Consider the following 22704-nt stretch of genomic DNA (forward strand, 5'->3'; position numbering starts at 1 on the left):
TGATTTAGCTCTTTTTTTATTTTCAAATTTTAGATAACATGCAAGGTCTAGTTTATATACATCATATATCTTTTGGAGAATCAAGAGGTTGTGAATTCAAATCTCACCTTAGTGTAAAAGCTCTGGCAGCTGCTAACGGTGGCTCTGGTGGCTAGTGATGGTGCCACAACAATGGTAGTAGTGGAGGATGAAATTTTGTTATTGAAAGAAGTCACGAGAGAAAGAAAGGAGACTGAAAAAGTGCCATGCTTTATTAATATAAAATGTTTACAATACATAGATAAACATAACAATGGCAATCATATCCTAATAAATATAAAGTATTCCATAAATCTCAACCGAATAATTCCCTATAGCAACATAACAGTTTGTATTCCGTAATTAACCATGTATAAAATGATAACGTCAAACACCTGCAGCAAAATTTGATAATGTTTTGAGCTTCATTTATGAATATGTCCTTTCAAATTCAAACGCGACTGGTGAAAACTCCAAAGTGCTAATGTGACAAAATCAGAAAATGTCGTTTCTCTAAATAGATATTAATGGTTGAAAAAAAAAACGAAGAACATTGGAAAGGTTGACAAGCAACCCTAGAAGCTTAGACCCAAGTACTGAATTTCAAATGGGTTGTTTTTCCAATATAATTAACCACTAATATATTAGAGGATGAAGTGCATAGATTTTCTGATAGAACATCCACACAGGGACGGATCGCTAGAGGAGGCAAATGCTCCCACAGGGAAAGAAAATTTTTTATATAAAATGACAGAAAAAAAATTCTTTGCCCCCTTTTGAAGGGCGAAAAATCATTTGTTTCCTTGAAAGTTTCACTTATCTTCCTAAAAATTTATTTAACTCAAATATAACATATATGTTATAATTTCAAATAATGATATAGTTTGAGGACAAAGAAATACTAATTTTTTAAAAAAAATTATTTGTTTAAATGAAAAATTTATCACAAAAAATCCTGTACTAAACAAAAGTAATTAATATTTAAAATTATATTTTTAAAAGAATGAAAAGAAAAAATAGTTAATTAATAATTTAATTTAATAAATATTTAAAATTATACTTTTAAAAAAATTAATATTTAAAAAAAATTTGCCCCCATGATTTAATTTTTGGGAAAATAACAATAAAAGACTGTTAAAGAAAATTTATGTTAGTCAAGAATCAATTATTGTTAATATCTGAATGAAAAGTAAGTGCGAAAGGATTGTTGTTAATTTAAAATGAATTACTGTTAAAATCTGAATGGATACTTATTGATAAAAAATTAATCCAAATCGACAAGTATTCATTTAAATTTTAATAACAAGTAATCATTAATTGATATAAATTTCATCCCATGATCTTTTTGGATATTTTCTCTTAATATTTTTAGGTCCATTACGTGTTGAATGTATCCGGTTAACGAGGACAAACACATGCATATATGTCTGGAATAGCATAATATGATAGTATCAATTATCAAGTTGAACAATACCTTTGGCATATTGCGTGTTTATCCCAAACTTTTGTTTCCTTCTAAAGTTCCATATTTCTGTCTAATTTTAATACATTTTCTTTTAAAAGAAAAATAGCCCCATTGATATCGGACTTTGATTAATAAAAAAAAACTCTCAATTTTAGACCAAAAAAAAAACATATAGTCACTTAAATAAACTAATCATGTATGCTTGAATAAAGCACAACTTTTTTTTTTTCGTATTAAGTTAAATCAGTGGACCCGACCCAAGTCACGTGTCAGAGTAACATCAACCCAACTTTAACTTGCACGTCTCATATCAGCCTAAAGAAAAACTGGCATATTCAAAGACCATGAAAGTCAAACATTAAAATTTAAAATTGGGGGGTGTTGGCATAATAGTCATGAAGTGGGGTTTTTTGAAAATATGTAATTTCTTGATCACTTTAAATATTTTAATAAATTTATTAGAGTTTTTGATATAATTGAAAGTCATCTTGTAAAATTAATTAAAAAATTTATGATGAAATAGATTATTATTTTTTAGAATGGATGTGGATAAGTTTCAAGATAATTGTAAAATCTAGGGGGAATTTCAATTTAGAATCAAGGATGTAACTTAATTGCTAATGGGCCTCAAAAAATATAAAATTTTTGTTCAAAATGAAAATAATGTTAACTATAAAAAGTTTAAAATATCCTTCACTTATTAAATTTATCTGAGATGCAGCATCATTAGTTGTTAATTTTTTTATTTTATTTATTAATTTACCAGTATAAATTGTAAATTGCATGAATTGACTCATCATTAATTATTCAATCACGAGCAACAACATCAGTTATTAAATTGTTAACTTTACGTACCGGCGGGTCTTGTAATTTACAACTAATGTTAGTAAATTAATAAAAACTTAATAAATTAACAATTAATGTTGCTGCTTGTTTGACAAACTGATATAATTTATAACTCATATTGGTAAATTAATGAGTGAAGTAAAAAAATTAACAACTAATAATTATGCATCTCAAACAAAATTAACAAGTGAAGAGTACTTTGATCTTTTTACCATTAAAATTATTTTCACTTCAATACTCCTAAACTAAATTGAAGTTTCAAAATTTTTTTGGGACTTACTAATAATTAAATTACATTTATGATCCTTATTTGAAATTCGTCCTATAAGTTATTAGATTAATTATGACATTAAATTTAAGTTTTATTTATATAAGGTATCCCAATTTATGGGCCCAAATTTGTCAATTTTAAAGCCCACGGCAAATTTGAGTTTTACCCAATGATGATACAACATCAAATTGGATGTTGTGACAATATATTAGTTTTTTACAAAATGCATAATTTCACTTAATTTTGATTTTAAGGATTTCTGAGGACCATTGTTCTTTCCAGTTCATCTTAAACCAATAGTTGCACTTGTAGGGAGCATTCTGAGGTGGAGAAAGAGTTGAAGAAGCTTGGGAAACTCTTGGATATCTTGCAATTTGTGAAAAAAATCATCACTCCTAAGCTTCCTTCTTCCTTTTTTTCTCGTTTAGATGTATAATCTGTTGATTTTTGTTAATTTCATGGTTGTTAGTGGCTAGAAATTTCTGACTTAGAATAACTATGAATTTGGTGGATTAGAACATGTTTTTACTGCCCAATCTTACATATAATTATCTACTTGATATTTGGCCACCATCAAATATGAATATGGGTATTTCGGGTTTTTTTCTTAATAAAAAAAATTTTATTTAGACCATTAGATTGAGTAATATGAGATTAGATTATTATCTAATTTGTGATTAGAATAGAAATATATCTAAGCGCCCCATATAGCTGGAATTGAAGTTGCCTCTTAATTTTCTTTTTAAATAACATAATCAATTTGGGAGAGGACTATTTGAGGTTCGAAAGGCCCTTATAGCTATCAATACTCTAAATTAACAAAATTAGCATTAAAATTTATTAATTAGATAAAAGCAAGATCTTTAAAACTAAAAAGGAATTAGTAACTCTAAATTATTCTAGTCATATGCAGTTGTTGGATTGAGATTTTCATTACATTTTATTCATTTTAATTTTTAATTTTGGTTTATCAATCAATTCTAATTAATTTTGCTTAATGTAAATAAAATTAAAAATTTTATTACCTAGTTGCTATTTTGTTTAATTCTTTATAGGATTGACATATTATTATATTATATATTAACTCGTACACTCATAGTAAAACATTTTGTATGCATCAGTACTCAAATGGAACAATTTCGTCCAGACCAACGTTTAAATGTTTTAAAAGTCAAGCTGGAAGTGAAGACAAAAAAGTTAGCAAGTCTTGATTTTTATGGCTTGATAAAGACTAAATAATTAAATTAAATAATAATATTAAATACATTATACATATGTGTGCGTGCGCACGTGAATGTAAAAGAAATAAATTCACAATATATCTAGCTGTTAATAAAATAACTCATTCCTCCAGAATGCTTGGGGAAATATATTTAGAAGATAAGCAATATGTTAGTTAAGTGTGTTCCTTATTTTCTTTTGGTAGTTTTTAGGCTAGTTCTTAATTTTTAGTTTCTCAAGCTCTTACTTGCCTTTGTAATCCTTAAAAAAAAACACACACACACACACACACATACACACACACGCGGGGCCATAAATTAACATTATAAATTATAATTTTATAATTTATAAAAAAATATGTGGATCTTGCCGTCTTTGTTAAATCAAGTATGAGTAAGTTTAGAAGTATTTAAATTTATACCTATAATTATCAACATCTTCTTAGAAAACAGTCACAAAAATATTTTCTCTGTTTCAAATTATAAGACACTTTTAAAGAATATTTAACGTCTCAAAATATAAGACATTTTAACAAAAGTAAGATTTCATTAATGATTTTTTTTAATATTACCCTTCACACAATATATTCTCTCTTTAATTTTCTTTTTCATAAATGAAGTATTAAATAAAAGGCTTTGAAAGTTTATATTTTTATTTTAAAAAATTAAAATTATAAAATATATTTAATCAGTTTTATTGATGTGTGATTTTGTGTAAAAGTGTAATATAATTTGGGACATAAAAAGTAATATACTCTCTCTGGATCACAATATAAATCATGGCTAACTAATTCATAATTTATAAATAATGTTAGTTGAAATCTTAAATTCTTAAATGTCTCTATTTTTTATTTATACTTTCATTAAATACTCTATATAAGAGCCTTAATAATAGTAATTAAAATTTCAACCATAATTTTTTTAAAAAGAGTAATAAATGAAATAGAGATATAGTTGAAAAAATAAATATAAAAGTTATTAAATGTCTTATATTTTAAATTAGATAAACTTTTTAAAAAATATCTTATATTATGCTTTGAAGGGAGTTCTCGTAAAAAGGTTTAAAAATGAAATTAGATTTTAGAAAGATTCAATTCTTGATTATTTTTTTCAAAAAAAAAAAAAAACTTTAAGCCTCTTTTGTATCAAGTTTTCTCCACTCAACTCTGGGGTCCAGCTTAATGGCAACTAAAAATAACCCATTGTTAAGTCCTGAAAAGCAATGGTCCAGACTTTTAGGACTAAGGAATAGTCCACAGCATCTTTATAGAAATTCAATTGTGCTGGTCTTTCTACGTCTATATCCAAGCAATGAGACTTGTCAACTATAAGAAGCTTAGGTGAAGGAAGTGCCCGTATTTTCTCTTGCATCTAGGATTCACATTTACCTAAACCACAAGAGTACATCCATTGTTCACCAAGGTCCTTGGATGGAAAAAATGACATGAATTTAAAGTTGAAAGTAAAAATAATTCTTGCTCTTGTAACCCGTTATCACATACGGTAGGACACCGAACAAAATTGTGTTTTGTATATCCGTAGCACAAGAAGTTCTAATATTTGAAAACTCGAGCGTTTCCCAGGAACAAACATTCGACGCCATGATGAATCAGTATGAATACATATATCAAGGCTGCCTTTTTCACAGCAACCTATTCCCAAAAAACAAATCCAGAACAAAAATTTCCCTCAGGAAATCGCATATAATCATAAATTAATAGGATTAATTGCCTAGTCTCTCTTAATCGAACTAATATATAATAATTCATAATTGCTACATCAGAGGATAATAAATATTACAAAATCAAATCATAGCCACATTCAGTGGCAGGTGAAACTCTTGCTCAGAGCTTCTTGCTCTTCTTTCTTCCTTTGACTTGTTTCTCTAAACTTCGAAGCCTCTGACTAATGATAGATGAAGAAGATATCTTCTGACCTGGAAACTTCGATTGTTCAACTGGCGCTGAGTTTGATTCTGTTGTCGCAGATGAGTCTTTCTTTAGTGCTGGAAAGAAAGAGAATGGAGATTGTGATGTGTTATTGGTGGGTGCAGCAGCAGGTATTTCTGGAACGCCTAATGCTTTTTTAACGCCAGGAACTTTAAGCCCTGCAAAATCCATACACAGAACATGGGATTTTATCTCATTCATTATGTGAAATGATTTCAAAAGAACTTGACTAATTGCACAATTGAAAAGAATTTACCAATTAAATTTGCAGTGACTCATCTTAAAAGGAACAAGGTCAGCTGCAAATTATTTTCTAAAAAAATTGCGAATCTAGGAAGACAAAGTGTCAAACAACTGGCCAAACGATTTTATGTTATTAGGGGGAGTAAATTACAAGGGCATTTAAGTAATTCAACTCTTAAATTTTGCCCACTTAAGGACCTAAGGTCCTTTATTGAAATTTTAGACCGTCTTGGCGCTTCACTAGAATTAACATTCCTCTAAAAACAGAATTGAGGCCAAATGACCACCCCCAATTATGATAGCAGTGGATTAAACAGTACTCAAAAAAATGCTGGGGGGATTAAACTTGGCAGGAGTACCAGAAAATAGGTCTTGGTTCAGAAGGATCAATTTTCTTAAAGGATTACAAACTGTGACCTAAAAATGTGCTCGTAAGGAAGCCACTAACAATGAAATCTACAAAATAATGAAACAACTGACAAAAAGTTGAACTAAGCTCAACATTTCTTAAATTCAACAGAGACCCCACAATAGAGACCATAGGAAGATCTCAACTGACCAATAGCTGAAAGTCACCGTCCAATTTAATTACCCATGAAAACGAAATCCAAGTATATGCCTTACAAGACAATGATTAAGCATGCATGTCCAAAATAGTGTTAATAAAACAATTCTGCTTATATCAAGAAGACAAGAACCTATAGTGCCTTACCAAGTCCGTACACCAGTGAAAACAAATTTGATGTAACCCAGTAACAAAATATAGCCTGCACAATTACACAAATGACATGTGAGACTGCATACAGATGATGAAGCAAAGTAAAGATAAATCCCCCCACTATCTGTCATTAGTGGAGACAAAGGAGAAAGATCGAGAAAGATTGTGAGAAGAAGCTTTGAATAGACATTTACAGACAAGAATATGTTTTTCATTTCTTTTCGAACACAGGATAACCAATAATTATAACATATAGAAAAAGTGACTATTATATGTCATTTGCCATTAGTCACTTGCCTTTTCTGAAAATCTAAAACTATTATGTTATTGGTCCTATTCTATAGGCTGAAATCATAAATAGACTTTATGCCCCATAAAAAGTTTGCCTTTATAATTTAATTACAGAAAAGCTAAATACATCAAATGAAACCAACTTTAGTGGAACTAAAAAATACAGAGCTGCAATTATTTGAAGTGCAGAGGTTGGAGCAAAGGGAATGTATTCCCCTCAAGTAAGGCTAAGCTGGAAGAGTTTACCTTCGGAAATCCCATGGTAAAAGGAACGGTGAGAACAGCAAGAACCCTAGAGACATTTTTCATGGTGCCAGCAACAGGATTTCCTTCCATACCCTCTTGCATATTGCACTATAGAATAATAAGTGAAAATAACAATTATAAATATGGATTAAAAAAATAACAGAAAACACTGCTCTTATCAAGTTATTTTACAGTAACAAGACCCTAATAGGTCATAGTGAAAAATATGAAAACAAATATAGAGGAAAATTGAACAGGTCATTCCTACAAAACTCTATTTTCTTCAGCCTTTTTTTTTTTTTTTTGCTTGGATGTGAAGTATTATCCTTTGGATTTGTCCCAATCCCAAAAGTTCACATAGAATAAGATAAATTTGGATGTGTATGTTTCAAATAAGCTTTAACATTATGGTTTCTATGTTACATTACCTTTTTAACCTCCTCTTACACAGTAAATTTACAAGATAAATTTCAAAGGAGAAGAGAAAATGAGTACAATCAAAACATTAAGGCAAGAAAAAAGAAGACAAATCTAGAAAGAGAATTGAGATAAAGCTGAAAAACAAATTTCCATAGAGAAAATGCCCACCTCTACTGTTATTAAGAATGACAATGCTGTGAGAATTGGCAGAATGTACAAGCTATCCGGTGTTGAGAGATCAAGGAACCAGTAGGCTCCACCATTTTTGAATGATGGCATTTTCTCAGCCATGTTTGTTATCTAGCAAATAATACAAGGATAAAAAAGGTAAGAAATAATTACTAGATTCAAACTCAAAAATTTAAATTTAATAGGTAGAAATGAACTTGAAAAGTGTCTTACCGCAAGGAAAAAGCTGACAAAGATAGGACCTTGAATAAAGAGTCCTTTCAATGGAGTAAATGGACTCACACCATATCTGCACCACCAAAATCACAAAGATCAAAGAGGCATGGTGAAACAGAGCATCCATTAGTTTTGGTTTATGCAACAAATGCCAGTTCCAATATGCCATAGACCAGCTCTCTAATGTTTACTTATAACAAGTATTCTTCCACAAACTCAATGATCACACAGCTATTTGAAAGCCAACTTTTAAATCTCAAATCCGTGTGCATGGCCAAAGACTCTTTATGTTATGTAATTGTAATATTAAAATAAATGTTAGTTACTGTTATATTAGTTATTGTTAGTTAGGTTAGTTGTGGGAAATAGCCATTTGGTAGTTTTGAGGATTAAGAGCCTATAAATACCCATGACCCTATTGTGATCTCTCATGCTAAGTCATCAACCATATTTGCATATTATTCAGAATTCCTCGCCTCTCCATTCCCCTCAATCTCTCTCATTCTCTCATTCTTTCCTATTCTTCTCTCCAACAACAACAACAACAACAAGCCTTTATCCCACTAGGTGGGGTCGGCTACATGGATTGCAAGACGCCATTGTGCTCTATCATTTATTAAGCTTTTAGAAATATTATTAATTAAGAGATCACGTTCAACAACTTCCAAGAGTGTTCTCTTAGGCCTTCCTCTACCTCTCTTAATCGGACTCAAAGTTATATGTTCCACTCTTCTCACTGGTGCCTCCCTTGGTCTTCTTTGTACATGCCCAAACCATCTCAACCGATTTTCTACCATTTTTTCCTCAATAGGTGCCACCCTCACTTTTTCACGTATGTACTCATTTCGAATTTTATCTTTACGTGTATGTCCGCACATCCATCGTAACATTCTCATCTCTGCTACTCCAACTTTATGCTCTTGCTGTCCCGTTAGAGCCCAGCATTCACTACTATATAACATTGCCGGTCTGATAGCAGTACGATAAAACTTTCCTTTAAGTTTATTAGGCACCTTACGGTCACAAATAACTCCTATTCTTCTCTCCAATCCTCTCAATTTCTCTCTCTTCCAATATTATTCTACCATAACAGTGGCATCAAAGCCAGGCATTCCTTGGCCTTCTTTTCTTTTCTTCTCTTCTCTTTTCTCTTCTTTCCTTCATTCCGACAGTTTATGGTGAAGACCCAAGGCCAAAAAACCCTCAGAAAGCAATGCAAATAAGGCTGGACAGAATCGAACAACAGATCACAGCAGTTGATAATCTCACCGATCAGGTTATTGAGTTGTCTAATCAGATTCAAATGCCGATGAGGGAGCGAGAAGAAGGTGATAATCTCAACGGAGCATTAAAGAATGCTTTGGGTTTTAGAAGGTGATAATCTCAAGGGAGCATTAAAGCACCCACGGGTAACTTAATGAGGTTACAGCAACAAGGGACTTTAAAAGACTACAACAACTCCTTTGATTCCATTTCTTGCAAGAGGCAACTTACACTAGATTATTTGGTGGATGCATATATTAGAGGCTTGCGTGAAGACTATGCTGATCAAGTATGTCTCTTTAAACCAAGAACAATGCAAGAAGCGAGAAGTTTGGCACAGATACAAGAGATTACGTTGCAAGGGCAAGCTGAGAAGAAGGCATCTATCAAGAATAGTGCGAACGTGGGTGCTGGAGCCGGTACTCAGCCTCTACACCTCTAATTTGATAGGGCGAAGGGGCAAAAATACCCACTAACTTTTCCTCCAAAGACACCCAATATCCTTAAGTGAAGAGAGGTGCTAGCCCATAGAGTGATGTTAGTAGGGGCAAGAGTGCCCAAACCATTAAATAGCTCCAAGCTTCGTTAGTTTTCAACATTAATTCTTAGTCTCCTCGCCAAGTATCAAGAATGACTATGACTGGTGCTAACATGGAGGGTAAGAGATCTTCAAATCCACCATTGCTGGAGGTTGCTAGACTTCTTGCATAGCATTAACCTTAAGTACGTCAAATTGGCTTTATGAAACATTTCCAATATCATCCATTATATCAATCAAAAGGGATCCATCCTCCGTCAAGCATTCGGAGAACATTGCCCCCCAAATATCCACAATCCAGATTCATTACAAAGATATCAACAGCCTAACTTGTGCTACATACCAAGCAATGACTAACAAGCAAGCTACCAACAAACAGCAACCAAAGACGGCAAAATTTGAGAACACATTCGCAAAGGGGGAAAAAAGAATTGAAGGATTAATCGATTAAACTGAACAATGATGATCTTGTGTTTGGCTTTCTTCTCAGGGATGCCTAACTCTTTGTAAGCCAGATACCTTCCTTTATTGTCTGCTTCTTTTTCTTGAAATACCATGTGTCTATGTTATTCTGGGTGAGTTTTCTTTTTTCCCTGCTCAAAAGATCACGTGGGAATGTGCCTTAAGTGTTGAAAAGTCAAAAGCACCCATCTCTTCTGGTAGAACCCGTAAAGGTGGTACCAACTACTAAAAAAAGAAAGAAGGAAAAGGACAAAAATTGAAGCAGCATGGCTAAGGTCTCTCATGACTGGGCATATGGACAAGTGTTAGGTTGGAAGGAGTATTGCACAAGTGGGAGCATAGGTCAAAGACAGATATCCTCTATTTCAAATGGTTATTGTTTTTGCAGTCTTAGTGGGTGCCAGCTATCATCCACTCTTTGCATATGGGCTCATAGGTCAAAGAACAAGGCCAATATCATTTGCATGAGCCCAATAATGCAGGAAAATATTTGCTGGGCTTTATTCATTCAGTTTCTCCTTACCTAGTTTTGATGTGGTGCGAAGGAAAATTGATCAAAATGCCGTTGGGATGAAGTCTGAATGAGTTTCTTTCACTTATTCAAGCATTGAACAGTGACAGTGAATAGTGAACAGTAAATTCCAGGAGTTTCCAGCGTTGTTAAAGGCGCAAAGGCGAGGCTCTGAGCATGGTCATCACCTCTCTTCATTGAGAGGCAATGGGTTTAGTCAAGCGCTTGCCTGAGAGCGCCTTGTGCGCTTTGCATGGCCAAAAGGCGCTCGCTTGATAGCGCCTCAAAGCAGTAGAGAAGAGAAGATGATGACTGGGATTGGGTATTGCAGAAGAGAAGACAACGAAATAGGACAATGTCAACTGGGTATAGAAGAGAAGAAGATGATTCATCCACCATCTGGCTATTGGTAGCCAATTAGGCATTGCAAAGTCATAAGTCACAATTTTTATAAAAATGGAAGAGAGGAAGATTCATCCATTTACTCATGACTCATGATCGTGAAGGGGTAGTGGGTATTTCTATATTTTATATCATATTTTGATAAACAACATATTAAAATATGATATAAAATATAGAAAGTTATTATATGATATAAAAAAAAAAAGGAAACTTACATCACACAAAAAAAAAAGAAAGATTTAAATTTTAAATAAGAGAAAACAATTACAGAATAGAAAAGATTTTAATTTATTATAAGAAATTATTTTTTATTGAATTTTTAAATATGATAGAGAACACAGTTTTATATGAAGATTTAAGTGAATTTATATTTGTCATTTTATCTAGTCAGTTGTTTACATATCTTGCATTTTCTTATGGCAACACCTTGCTCCATTCAGGGGCGCACATTTCTAATGCCTTGCGCCTAAGGCATTTTACAAGCTTTGTGCCTTGAGTGCGCCTTTCGCCTTTAACAACATTGGGAGTTTCATGCTCTCTTTTCATTATTTCAGCAAAAGTTCCCTCAAATTGCTATACATGACCTTTGAGGGCAAAGGTCTTTTGGGAAGGGGTATTGTTATGTAATTGTAATATTGAAATAAATGTTAGTTACTGTTATATTAGTTACTGTTAGTTGTGGGAAATAGCCATGGGGTAGTTATGAGGATTAAGAGCCTATAAATACCTATAACCCTATTGTAATCTCTCATGCTAAGTCAACAATCAGATTTGCATATTATTCCAAATTCCTCTTGTCTCTCTATTACTCTCAATCTCTCTGATTCTCTCACTATTTTCGGTTCTTCTCTCCAATCGTGTCTAGACTATTTGTTGATTTCAGCTTCAGTAACCGTCACAAAGATTGTTTCAACAAAACAATATATCATGAAAATGAAAATTACATAAGATAACAGATTGCATGGTTCAATCATGGCATGAAAATTACCATAAAAACAATGCCAACTACCAAAGATGCTCCTTAACGTAAGACCAGAAACTACTTACTCATTGAACAGCTTCTTCATCTTCTTTTGACCTTCAGCAACAGCCATGGGATCCATAGCCTAAACAATGAATGTTATTGTCCTTAGAGAAGCATTTCTTTCAGAGAAACATTTAGTAGCATCTAGAACATGTATCCAACAAGAAGGATATGGATAAGAGAAAACTTGCAACTTTTTCCCCCCAGTCAAAGAACACTTGCAACTTAAAGGTGAACAAAATTTAGACAAAAATATTATAAAATTCACAAAGAGGAGTCATATTTCAGGTTGGGCCCATTGCAAATTGTATTTACAACAGGTTCTGGACTGTATCTCCCTAAATAAGAATGTTATTGTACTTAGAGAAGCTTTTGTTAAGAAGAAAAACACTTGGTAGCATCTAATACATGTATCCAACAAAATGGATATAAGAGAACACTTGCAACAAACAAGAGAACAATATTTAGACAAAAATTTTACAAGTTTACCCAAGAGGCATTATATTTCAGGTTGGTACCCGTTGTGCATTGTATTTACAAAATCTTCTAGACTGTATTTCCCTTGAAATTGAATAACCACATTTTTACACAGCAAATAGAGACTGGTTAAATGGGTCTAATTTAGAATGTCAGAGAATACAACTTTCAAATATAGGATCATGGCAATACAACTTTTCTTGGCACAGCAGCATTGATACTTGCATAACAGGGTCAGCTGCATTGCTTCCACTACTACCAGTTTAGTAATAGCAACTATTACCGCTAATCAAGAAAAATGACTTTATGACATATAAAACAGTTACCTTATCTTGCATCTCTTGCTTAATTTCCTCCAAGTGAGGCCTCATTAGCTGAGCACATGACACAGCATAATTAGGTGCCAAGATTTATAACTACACAAAATTAAAAGTAGAAAACAAATATGAATGCAACCACGGAAAAGACCTTAAGGGCCTTTTTAGAATAAGGAGAAAGATGGGATGGAGAAGGAAGAAAGGGAATTTTCTCTGTACAGTCTAACCCTTGTTGGGCGGTCTTAATTAATAAGGAAAAATTGAGAAAGGGAATAATGGAGGGCCAAGGGCCAATTCCCATCAAATTTTTGTCAATTCTAAATTTGGGGAAAATAAAGGGAAGGAACAAGGGAAGTAATTGTTGTTTCTTCACTTAGATTCTGCAAGAAACAAGAGCATGGTAATAGGCAGTGCAACATACAGTAAGCTTACTGGTGGCCTTGAGTTGATTTATTAAGAGTGGGAGTGTTGCACCTCGAATAAGGAGGGTTGTTAGAGCAATAGCTGCCCACCTGAAAGAAAGAAGTAATACAGTAAAATGTTTTGTTACAAAATTTTAGTGTGCCAAATCCCTTATCGAACATGAATAAAGAAAATTGGAATATCAACCCAGAATATTCATCATGTTCTATAAAATAAATGAGCAAAAGAACAATCACGTTAACATAAAATGAAATTAAGCAGCCAAGAGAATAGCTGAAAATTCAAATTCTCCTTTGTTCTCAATCATAGAATTCACTCCCAATTAAATAGTGCTCTCCATATCAAGCTGGAAATCCCCAAATCATTTAAAAAGAGTCTTTAAATGTAATATCTTTAATGAGAGTATTCTTTGGGCTGATCGATGGTATCCAATAAAAGTTGGTATTTGGACAAATAACAGCTATGGATCGATATGAACCAAACAAGTTATTTAAAAAGCAAAAGGATATGTTGATTCAGACCCATAATCCCTGAAATCAAAAAGCACATGCAAAGCACACGTGTGCCAGAAAATCCTTCACATCCATGCAGATTGGTTTGTAAGATAAGCAACAACTTCTCAGGGCCTTATACAACAAGATATCTTCCCATGGCTTTCTTAGTTTAATTATGTGGTTCCTTAGCTTCAATCTTATTTTGCAATGCTCAAGATTTTATTTTCTTATGATATATCTTCTGGAAAGTACCGGGACAAGGTATGTATAAACTCACCAGTTTAATCCAGTGTAGGTATGCACATAATCTATGAAATACTGCAAAGCTTGAACAGGTAAATACGAATCAGCAGAAGCTATTGCAACTTCATTAAGTACAGGAGCCTGGGAAGCAACAGCCTCCATGGTTGTGTCTGTTAGGATATTTGCTACATCACTCGTGAACTCAATATCATTAGAACCCTGATTGATTGTAGACATATATCGGCAAAAAGAATATCCAGAGCATGGGACAAGGAAACTATTTGAATTTATGGCAAGCTGAGAAGTGGCAGCAAACCCTGGTGATACATTTATAGAGCTGCCAAATGACCTATTCTGGAGAAGATGACCAACTTCTGCTGCAGGTAATTTTCCATCTGGACATTCACGTTTACGTTCATCACTATGGAGCAGATAACTTAAAGATGGGTGGCATTTCTGATCAATGAGTTTTCCTCTTATCAAGAGACAGCGTCTGTAAGCCATTGATATTTGTTGCAAGCTCTATCAAAAATCAAGTAACCAAATTAGACATAAATCTAAGAAACCACTTTTTATCAAACAACATTGTCCAAAAATTGACCAATAGTTAGTCTATGATTCACAACATTTAATATTACACAATCATGCAGGACCAATGAAATGTCACATAAGCATAATCCAACAGCACATGTATAAATGTATTTGCCACTTTATGTGAATTCAAGTGGCCCTACACAAATTTTTCTCTTGTTAAACTCAGAGGTAGCCAGATGTGCAGCTAATTAAAGTTGTGTAATTGAAATCTGAAAGAGTTGCATGCCAACAATTGAATTTAGACTAGGTACAGAGAAGCTGTTTAGCAATTCCTCAAATAAATATCAACAACCAGGAGACACCAATCCAATTATGTTACATGAAAACACGTATTTCAAAACTTCAATCAACTAACTGTGAACCTAGTTTCATTACATATGAGGAAAGTCTCAATCTCATGGTCAAAGAGAGAAAACAGACAAATGAGTCTTTTTTTTTTTTTCACCCTATTCTCACTTCCATGTACCCCAACTTTAGCATCCAAAACTTACGGGACAAAAAACCTACCAGGATTAGATATACCCTGAAGAAGCTGTACTGATCTCTTGAGGCAAAAATGCAAACGATCCAAGTGCAAATCCTGATTAAAAAAAAAGTCAAATAAATATCAGATAGCAAAAAGAAAGTAACAAGCATTACACGTTCACTGAAGCCATAAGAGTAAAAAAAAACAAAAAAGAAAATGAAAAAGCTAACAAAGACGGAGATGGAGAAGGAGTCAGAGTGCCAATAACAGGAAGAAAATATGAAGGAGAGATCAAACCAACTACCTTACGTATGAGACAAGCGTGAATTCTACGTTGAGCAGCTGGGGGTGTGCAGCAGAGGTGATGGCCACTACAAGGCAGAGAATAAGGGTAAAAAAGAAAAATAAGCCTCACTAGGGGAAATATACATATATTTTAACTCCTAAGATGGGTATAGATTAATCTGATGGTTTTATAATGTTAATGAAATTAATGAATGGGGAACAAAGCCACTAATTTCTTTTAATCCAACCGTTTAAATTTTCTTGCCTCTAATTTAAAATCCTTTTTAGCCTTTTCTGTAAGCCTTAGTGGGAAACACGAGGAGCTTACCAATACCATAGCAGCAACTATTATTGATTAATGATAATGATAAAACAAAAAATAGGGTAAAGTTCAAATCTTTATTATATTTTCATCACCATTTGCCTTTTTCTCTAATGTTTGGTTTAAGGGAAGTGGAGGGATTTTGCTCCCCTTCCCTTGTATGGGTATTGAAAATGGAGGGGAGGGGAGGGGAGGGGAGGGAAAATGTTCCTTAAAAACCCTCCCCTCCAAAATGGGGGGCTATGGAGGGGAGGGGTATAATTTTGTTGTATTGTGACACTATTTTTCCCATACTACATTGTCATAATCCAAAAATGCACCTCCCCAAATAAACCTATTCATCCTGACCAGTGATCACAGTACCCGTTCTCTTGCGCCAGCTATGAAGATTTAACTAGTGACCGCGGCTTACTGCTCTCTGATACACACTCTTTTTGTACATTAGGAAATTTCTATTCTTGCCCTCTCTTCAAAATTAAAAACTTCACATCTGTAAATATTATCAAAATCAACTTAGGAATAGAAGTTGATGTATTCCTTTGAGTTTGGACTTTGTTGTTGATGTATTTCACTTGTATTTATTAGCTATATAGTTACGATTAGAGTTATATATTTTCTAATGACAATAGGAGATTATAGTTATAAATAATTATAATTTAGCTCACATTATGTTTTTGTCAGTGTTTCTTTAAACTTCACATGTATATTTTATTAACTATTCATAAAAGATAGGGGGAAATTTTCATAAGATAAGGGCATAGTTGTTCATGATAAAATTATTTTCTCTCCCCTCTCCTCCTAAACCAAATGAGATAATATTAAACATTAACATCCCTCCATTCCCCGAACCACACAAAGTGCAATTCAGGTTCTGGTTTTTACTGCATAAAACCAACCACATTATGTAACACTTTGTTTGGGTCGGGGGAGGGAAGGAGAGGGAAGAGTTTTTAATTTTTAATGTTACCTTGTTTGGTTCATAAGGTGACAGGAGGGAAAATAATTATATTATGGACAACTATACCCTTATCTTATAATTTTTTCCCCTATCTTTTATAAATAGTTAATAAAATATACATGTGAAGCTTAAAAAAATACTGATAAAAGCATAATGGGAGCTAAATTATAATTACAATATATAACTATAATCTCCTCTTTTCATCCCAAAATATATAACTCTAATCGTAATTATATAGTTGATATATATAATTAACTATAATCTCCCAATTTTTTCCCAGCGTGAAGACCAATTAGAAGCTACAAGTGAATACATGAACAACAAGGTCCAAACTCAACGAAATACATCAACTTCTATTCCTAAGTTGATTTTGCCAATCTATCCACATTTGGTTAGCAATTGTATCTCTTATAAGTCCACCCCGGCAGCCTCATCATACATAGTAGTTTTTGGAAAAGAGACAAGCAGGGAACATAAAACAATAAGTAAAAAATGGCAGCCAGACTGGAGAAAATACTGACGAGAAATTGTCCATAAACTTCATAGCTTAAACAATAAGATAAAACTGTATTTACCACATAACAATGACACATAGGTTTGGAAAAATGTTCAGAACGAGTTAATTTCCGTTTTTCTTTTTTTCTTTTTCTTTTTTTCAACTTGCCAGCTAAACAGATCAATTTGCAAGTGACATGAAGAATTTCTAGGAACCTGGTCAATGTGCAATTGGTATATATGATACCATTACTAAAAATGACAGCATATAAGGAACCTGGTACAATATTTTTGAAGACAGGCAAAGTGAGGCGTCAAGACTCGAGAGAAAGGAAACATGAAGAAACAATTAACTTGCAAAAATGCAAAACAAAAAAGTTCTTAACTGAATAATCAATCCGGCAAACAAAAAAATCAGAGTAGTTCGACAAAGTGACTAAACAATCAAAGGACTTCAGAAAAATCTGCCAACAGAGTCCGAAATGCAAATTGTCGCTATCCGACTAAATAACCATTCAGCAACCTTACTCCAACAAATCGGCATATTTAGTATAAGTAAGAAAATCATACTCCCAATGATACTCACAGTAGCAGGAGACGGATATAAAAGGCAGCATCAGCAAAATAAGAAAAATTAACACAGACACAGGTGATGAAGAAACGACTGAAACCTGTGGCAATGGTGACGGCTGGGACGGCGATGGCGACGGCAAAATGCGTGGCGACAGGGATGACAGACACTGGTACATGTCACGATTGGGAGCGCAAGAGGACCGGCAGCATGGTCGATCGAAAATGAAGAAGTACAAGTCTTAGTTGGGTAGGGGTATTTTTGGAATATCAAATTTGACATGGGTAAATTAGTCATAATGCAGAAAAATTATGCCCTCCCCTCCGCAGTCCCAAAAAGAGAGTAGCAAAGAATCCGGATCCAGTGCCGACCGATCTGGAGCGACTCGATAGTGAGGACAACTCGGCCAATATTAAAATCAAGGTTAAGATATATATTCAATTATTTAACTTTATATAATATTTTATTTTAATTTTTAAATTTTACAAAATATTTTTGGGACTTTAACATATTTAGCCAATATTATATAACTAAATAAAATTAATAACCCACCATTTCTTAAATTAAGAGAATGGCCGATCTGCTAATTTCCCTTAGAACTAAAAGACGAAATAACACTTAAAGACTATAATACCCTAATTGCCTTTCTCAAATCGAAAACTTGGAGACTTGGAGACGGCATTTCGCTTGCACCACACGAAGACCTGGAGGCAGTGCTATGTGTTTGGACTGTGGGCAAAGAAATTGACAGCAAGCAACGAAATAGCTGCCACCAGTGGACAAACGAAGTCAGAGATTTAGCAAGGACACCACACAAATGCTAGGTGAGGCAGACTGAAGCTTTGCATTCATCTGGAAAAACACACAAACGCGAGGCAAGGTGAAGCGAGGCAGACTTGCTGCTACAAATTCGATGTCAAAAATCAAAAATGCTGCCAAGGTGAGGAACAACTACTGCTACAGCTTCAAAGTGAGGAAGTCCAGTGACACTGTGTTACTCAAGCCAGAGTTCAACCAAAGATTTTGCAGATATTCTGTCAATGGTGCCAAAGAGGAAAAATCATCCTACTTCACCAAGTATTTTCACAGAATCCTTGATGTAGGGCTGTATATCAAATGCTTAGACCTCTTGATTTCTCTGTTATTCAGAGCTGAAAACACCCTATCTTGTATCGAAGTAACGGTTGTTCAAATCTCATTTTTCATCATAAGAAATTATGACATTAAACATCCCTATATCTACAAAATGACATAGTATTAGTAAGTTATCACGAATATTACTTATTAATGAGATACTGTAGTATATCAATAATATACTAACATTAATTAGAAACACGAAAACACCATCAATGAGATACTATAGTATATTAATGATATACTAACATTAATTAGAAACACGAAAATGCCATCAATGAGATACTATAGTATATCAATGATATACTAACATTAATTAAAAACACAAAAACGCCATATTCCTTCACCCAAATCAGATTAAACTAGGTTTGAAAAAAATTATAGACGCCTTAGCTGATCATAGAAAATCAAATACCTGAAATAAAAAAAATCATGAACAGTGAGAAAATAATATGTTTTGTGTTCGAAATTCAAGCAAATTGCATGATCAATGACAATAAAAAATAGATTAAGAACAGATGATTTACTGATTCAATAGATATATTACCTGAATATACGAAGATGATAGAAATTCGATTATGGATGATTCTCTTCAACCTCCAGAAAAATGAATACAAGACAATTTCTATTCGATAATGCAGTTTCCTATTCAATGTGATGACAATGTCTGAGAAAAACAGAGAAGATAAACAGAGAGAGGCAAGCACTGTACGATAAAATATGTTCTGTGATCCCTGATGAAGATGGTAAAAATAACCGTCTGGATGGAGAAATAAAATTAAAGAAAATTAGATAAAAATAACATCAGTTATATTCTATTTTAATAAAAATAACTGAATGAATTTGAGGACAAAGGAGTAAAAACACATCTAATTTATTTTTGAATGGGCCATATTCCAAAATATTCAAAAACTTCTTTCATAATTTATGAAAGTTGTATTTTTTGAAGCCATTGAGCAAATTTTCTCAATATTTTTTGATATTTTAACTCTAACACTATTAGTTTTATCTAAATAAATTTTTATATTAAACTTTTAAATAGTGACAAAACATTCTTAAATGTTGATATATTAAGTTTAATTTTTTTAAATATATAATAATGATTGACACAAAAATAATCATTTAAAACTAATGATATTAAGATTAAAAGACTAAAAAGATACTTTATATAATTAAATGATCAAATTAAAATATTTTATAAAGTTAGAGTAATAAAAATATATTTTAACCTAAAATCAATAAAAGGTCAATTGCTACGGCCATCATTTTGACAATTGATATTAACACTCCATCATTATATATCTATATATAAGTAAGGTTAAAGGCTACGAGAAAATGTTATGTATCCATTTTTATGTTTGCTGTAATTCAATGCTTCAGGATGTCTTTCCTGCGTTTTTGTGCTCTGGAGTTAGTTTGGAGTTAGGTTTGGGCTAATTATTATTTTCAATGTACATAAAATATGTTATTTAGGTTTGGAGTTAGATGTAGGATGACTTACTAGTTTTTAGATATATATAAAAATTATTTTTTACCTATTTGAAATTCAAATCTCATCATATTTAAATTCAAATTAATATCTACCATCAAAAATTTAGGTTCATAACTTCATATGATCGAGTATGTATATGCAAATATATTGGTATTCAAATTTAAACTAATATTTATCTGTTTAAATATTTAGAAAAAGAAATATGTATTTGAATGTTTAGTTATCATCATGATTTTAGAGAATCATAAATATGATAAAGTATAGATATTAATCTATTTAATATAAATTTTGAATAATACTAATATGTTGAAAAGGCTCTCATGAAGTTTGTTAAAATTCAAATACATTCAAATACATTAAATATTTATACTCACCAAAATAAATATTTAATATCTATTATCCTTATTTTTAAAAATTACCCTTTAATTTTCTCTCTCAATTCAACCTTATTCAATTATAAATTATTAGATTAGGCCAATAGCATATTTTACACCTTCACATCTGTCTCACTTCTAATCACATTTGGTTTAATCTCCTCTCAACTATTATTTATACTATCAATGGCTTTTATATTTAAGATGCATGCAATTCGCATCATTAATATAACAAAAAAAAAAAAAAAAGGATTGACACATTGTGGTTAGGATAATTCATATTTAGTGATTGCTAAGTAGAAATATATTCAAAAAATCTAACGGGTATTGAATTGATCTTCTAGGATGTTTGATAAGTGTTTATGTTTTTGTATTTGTTTTTATAATTTGGATCTCATCAATTACATTCAATATATAATACTTATCTTATTTATAGGACAATATTACTATAAGGTAGCCAAATCTTTGTAGTCATTCGGAAGCCTTTTATGAGATATTCTAGAGATATGTTGCATGTCTTTCAATGCTCCTGATCATATCGGACAATAGATTATCCTTACAAGATTAGCTTCATGTTTTTTATGTGAAATTGTATTTTGAGGTGGATTCCATCCATCCATCATTTTGAGTTTAATTTTGTTAACATTTCAGAACATACAGACAGAGAGACAACAAATGATAATTACTTACTTGTTATGTATTTAAATTTTCTAAATTTATTCTTTGAAAACTCTATTTAGCACGTTTAAAATAATTCCCTATCTTAATTCTTTAGCATCAATTCAAAAACTTTAATTGTGGATTATCTAATATTATTTAATATATAAAGATTGTGTGTGTGTATATATATATATATATATATTAAATAATCTTATTTTATATAACAAGTTTTCAACTATCTCATATGATATACAGAATTAGTTTAAGATAACTAAAAAGTAAAGTAATGACAACTTTGTTCAATATGTCAAGTTTTTGAAAATAATAAATTGTTTATTTAATATGTTTAATAAATAAGTTTGAAAGAATTATTTATCCTTTTAAACCAATTCATTTGATAGATTTGGGGTGTGAAGTTAGGTTTGGGATGACATACCATTTTTATTTATTTTTATTTTATTTTAACTATATTTATCTATTTGAATTTCAAATTGAACAATTTAAAATGAATTAATTAAATTATTTTTTATTTTTATACAATAATAAAATTGAATTTTAGTTATATTTTGACGGGTGCGGTTTGAAAAATAAAATAATAAAATATATAAATTTATTTATTTTAAACAATTTAAATGGATACAAAAAATATATAAATTGGATTTTTTTATAAAATACATAAATATATTATATAATTAAAATAAATTTAAATATAAATATTAATTTTAATCAATTAAATTTTTTTAAAAAATTTAAATATTTTATTTATATTATATATATTTGTTGTATTAGATATTACAACATAGTATTTTTAAATTTAATTATTTTTTAACCATGCTTTTCAAAAGTATTTTCAATTTAATTTTTTTATTTTATTTTTAAACAAGAATTATTGTTTTAAAATTAAATTTTTTGGAAAAAATTATTTTATTAAGATATATTTTTAATAATTGAATTTATTTATTTTATTATATATATAAATGGATTTTTTCATTTATAAATTTTTATTTTATGCATGCAATATTATATAAATTTTTTAAAGTCACCAATAACAGTTTTAGGATGTAATTCTATGATTCATATCAAAATAAAAAATATTTCAATTAAATT

The 22704-nt window shown here is 31.6% G+C and overlaps 1 protein-coding gene across 1 annotated transcript; it reads right to left on the minus strand.

Moving 5' to 3' along the window:
* Positions 1-5402: 5402 nt before the first annotated feature.
* LOC129306147 (mitochondrial inner membrane protein OXA1-like) lies at positions 5403-18190 on the minus strand. The gene is made up of 12 exons (XM_054946534.1): positions 18038-18190; positions 15611-15677; positions 15348-15420; positions 14281-14768; positions 13508-13598; positions 13096-13143; positions 12316-12374; positions 8090-8165; positions 7856-7987; positions 7268-7375; positions 6725-6779; positions 5403-5927 (listed from the first exon to the last, which is right to left on the minus strand). The coding sequence occupies exons 4-12, from the start codon at positions 14748-14750 to the stop codon at positions 5665-5667; spliced, it is 1302 nt and encodes a 433-aa protein (XP_054802509.1). The 5' UTR covers positions 14751-14768; positions 15348-15420; positions 15611-15677; positions 18038-18190; the 3' UTR covers positions 5403-5664.
* Between the last annotated feature and the right edge of the window lie 4514 nt (positions 18191-22704).

The sequence above is a fragment of the Prosopis cineraria genome, unplaced genomic scaffold (genome assembly GCF_029017545.1).
Source record: "Prosopis cineraria cultivar Desert tree isolate PC_DT_omini unplaced genomic scaffold, ASM2901754v1 PC3, whole genome shotgun sequence".
NCBI lineage: Eukaryota > Viridiplantae > Streptophyta > Magnoliopsida > Fabales > Fabaceae > Prosopis > Prosopis cineraria.

Bases quoted from the DNA above. Each gene is read 5' to 3' on its own strand.
- LOC129306147 (XM_054946534.1), bottom strand. From the start codon at position 14,750: ATGGCTTACAGACGCTGTCTCTTGATAAGAGGAAAACTCATTGATCAG. The intron at 12,375-13,095 runs GTAACTGTTTTA...TTCATTGTTTAG, and splicing joins AGCAAGAGATGCAAGATAAG to GCTATGGATCCCATGGCTGT. The intron at 5,928-6,724 runs GTAAGGCACTAT...TGGATTTTGCAG, and splicing joins TTCACTGGTGTACGGACTTG to GGCTTAAAGTTCCTGGCGTT.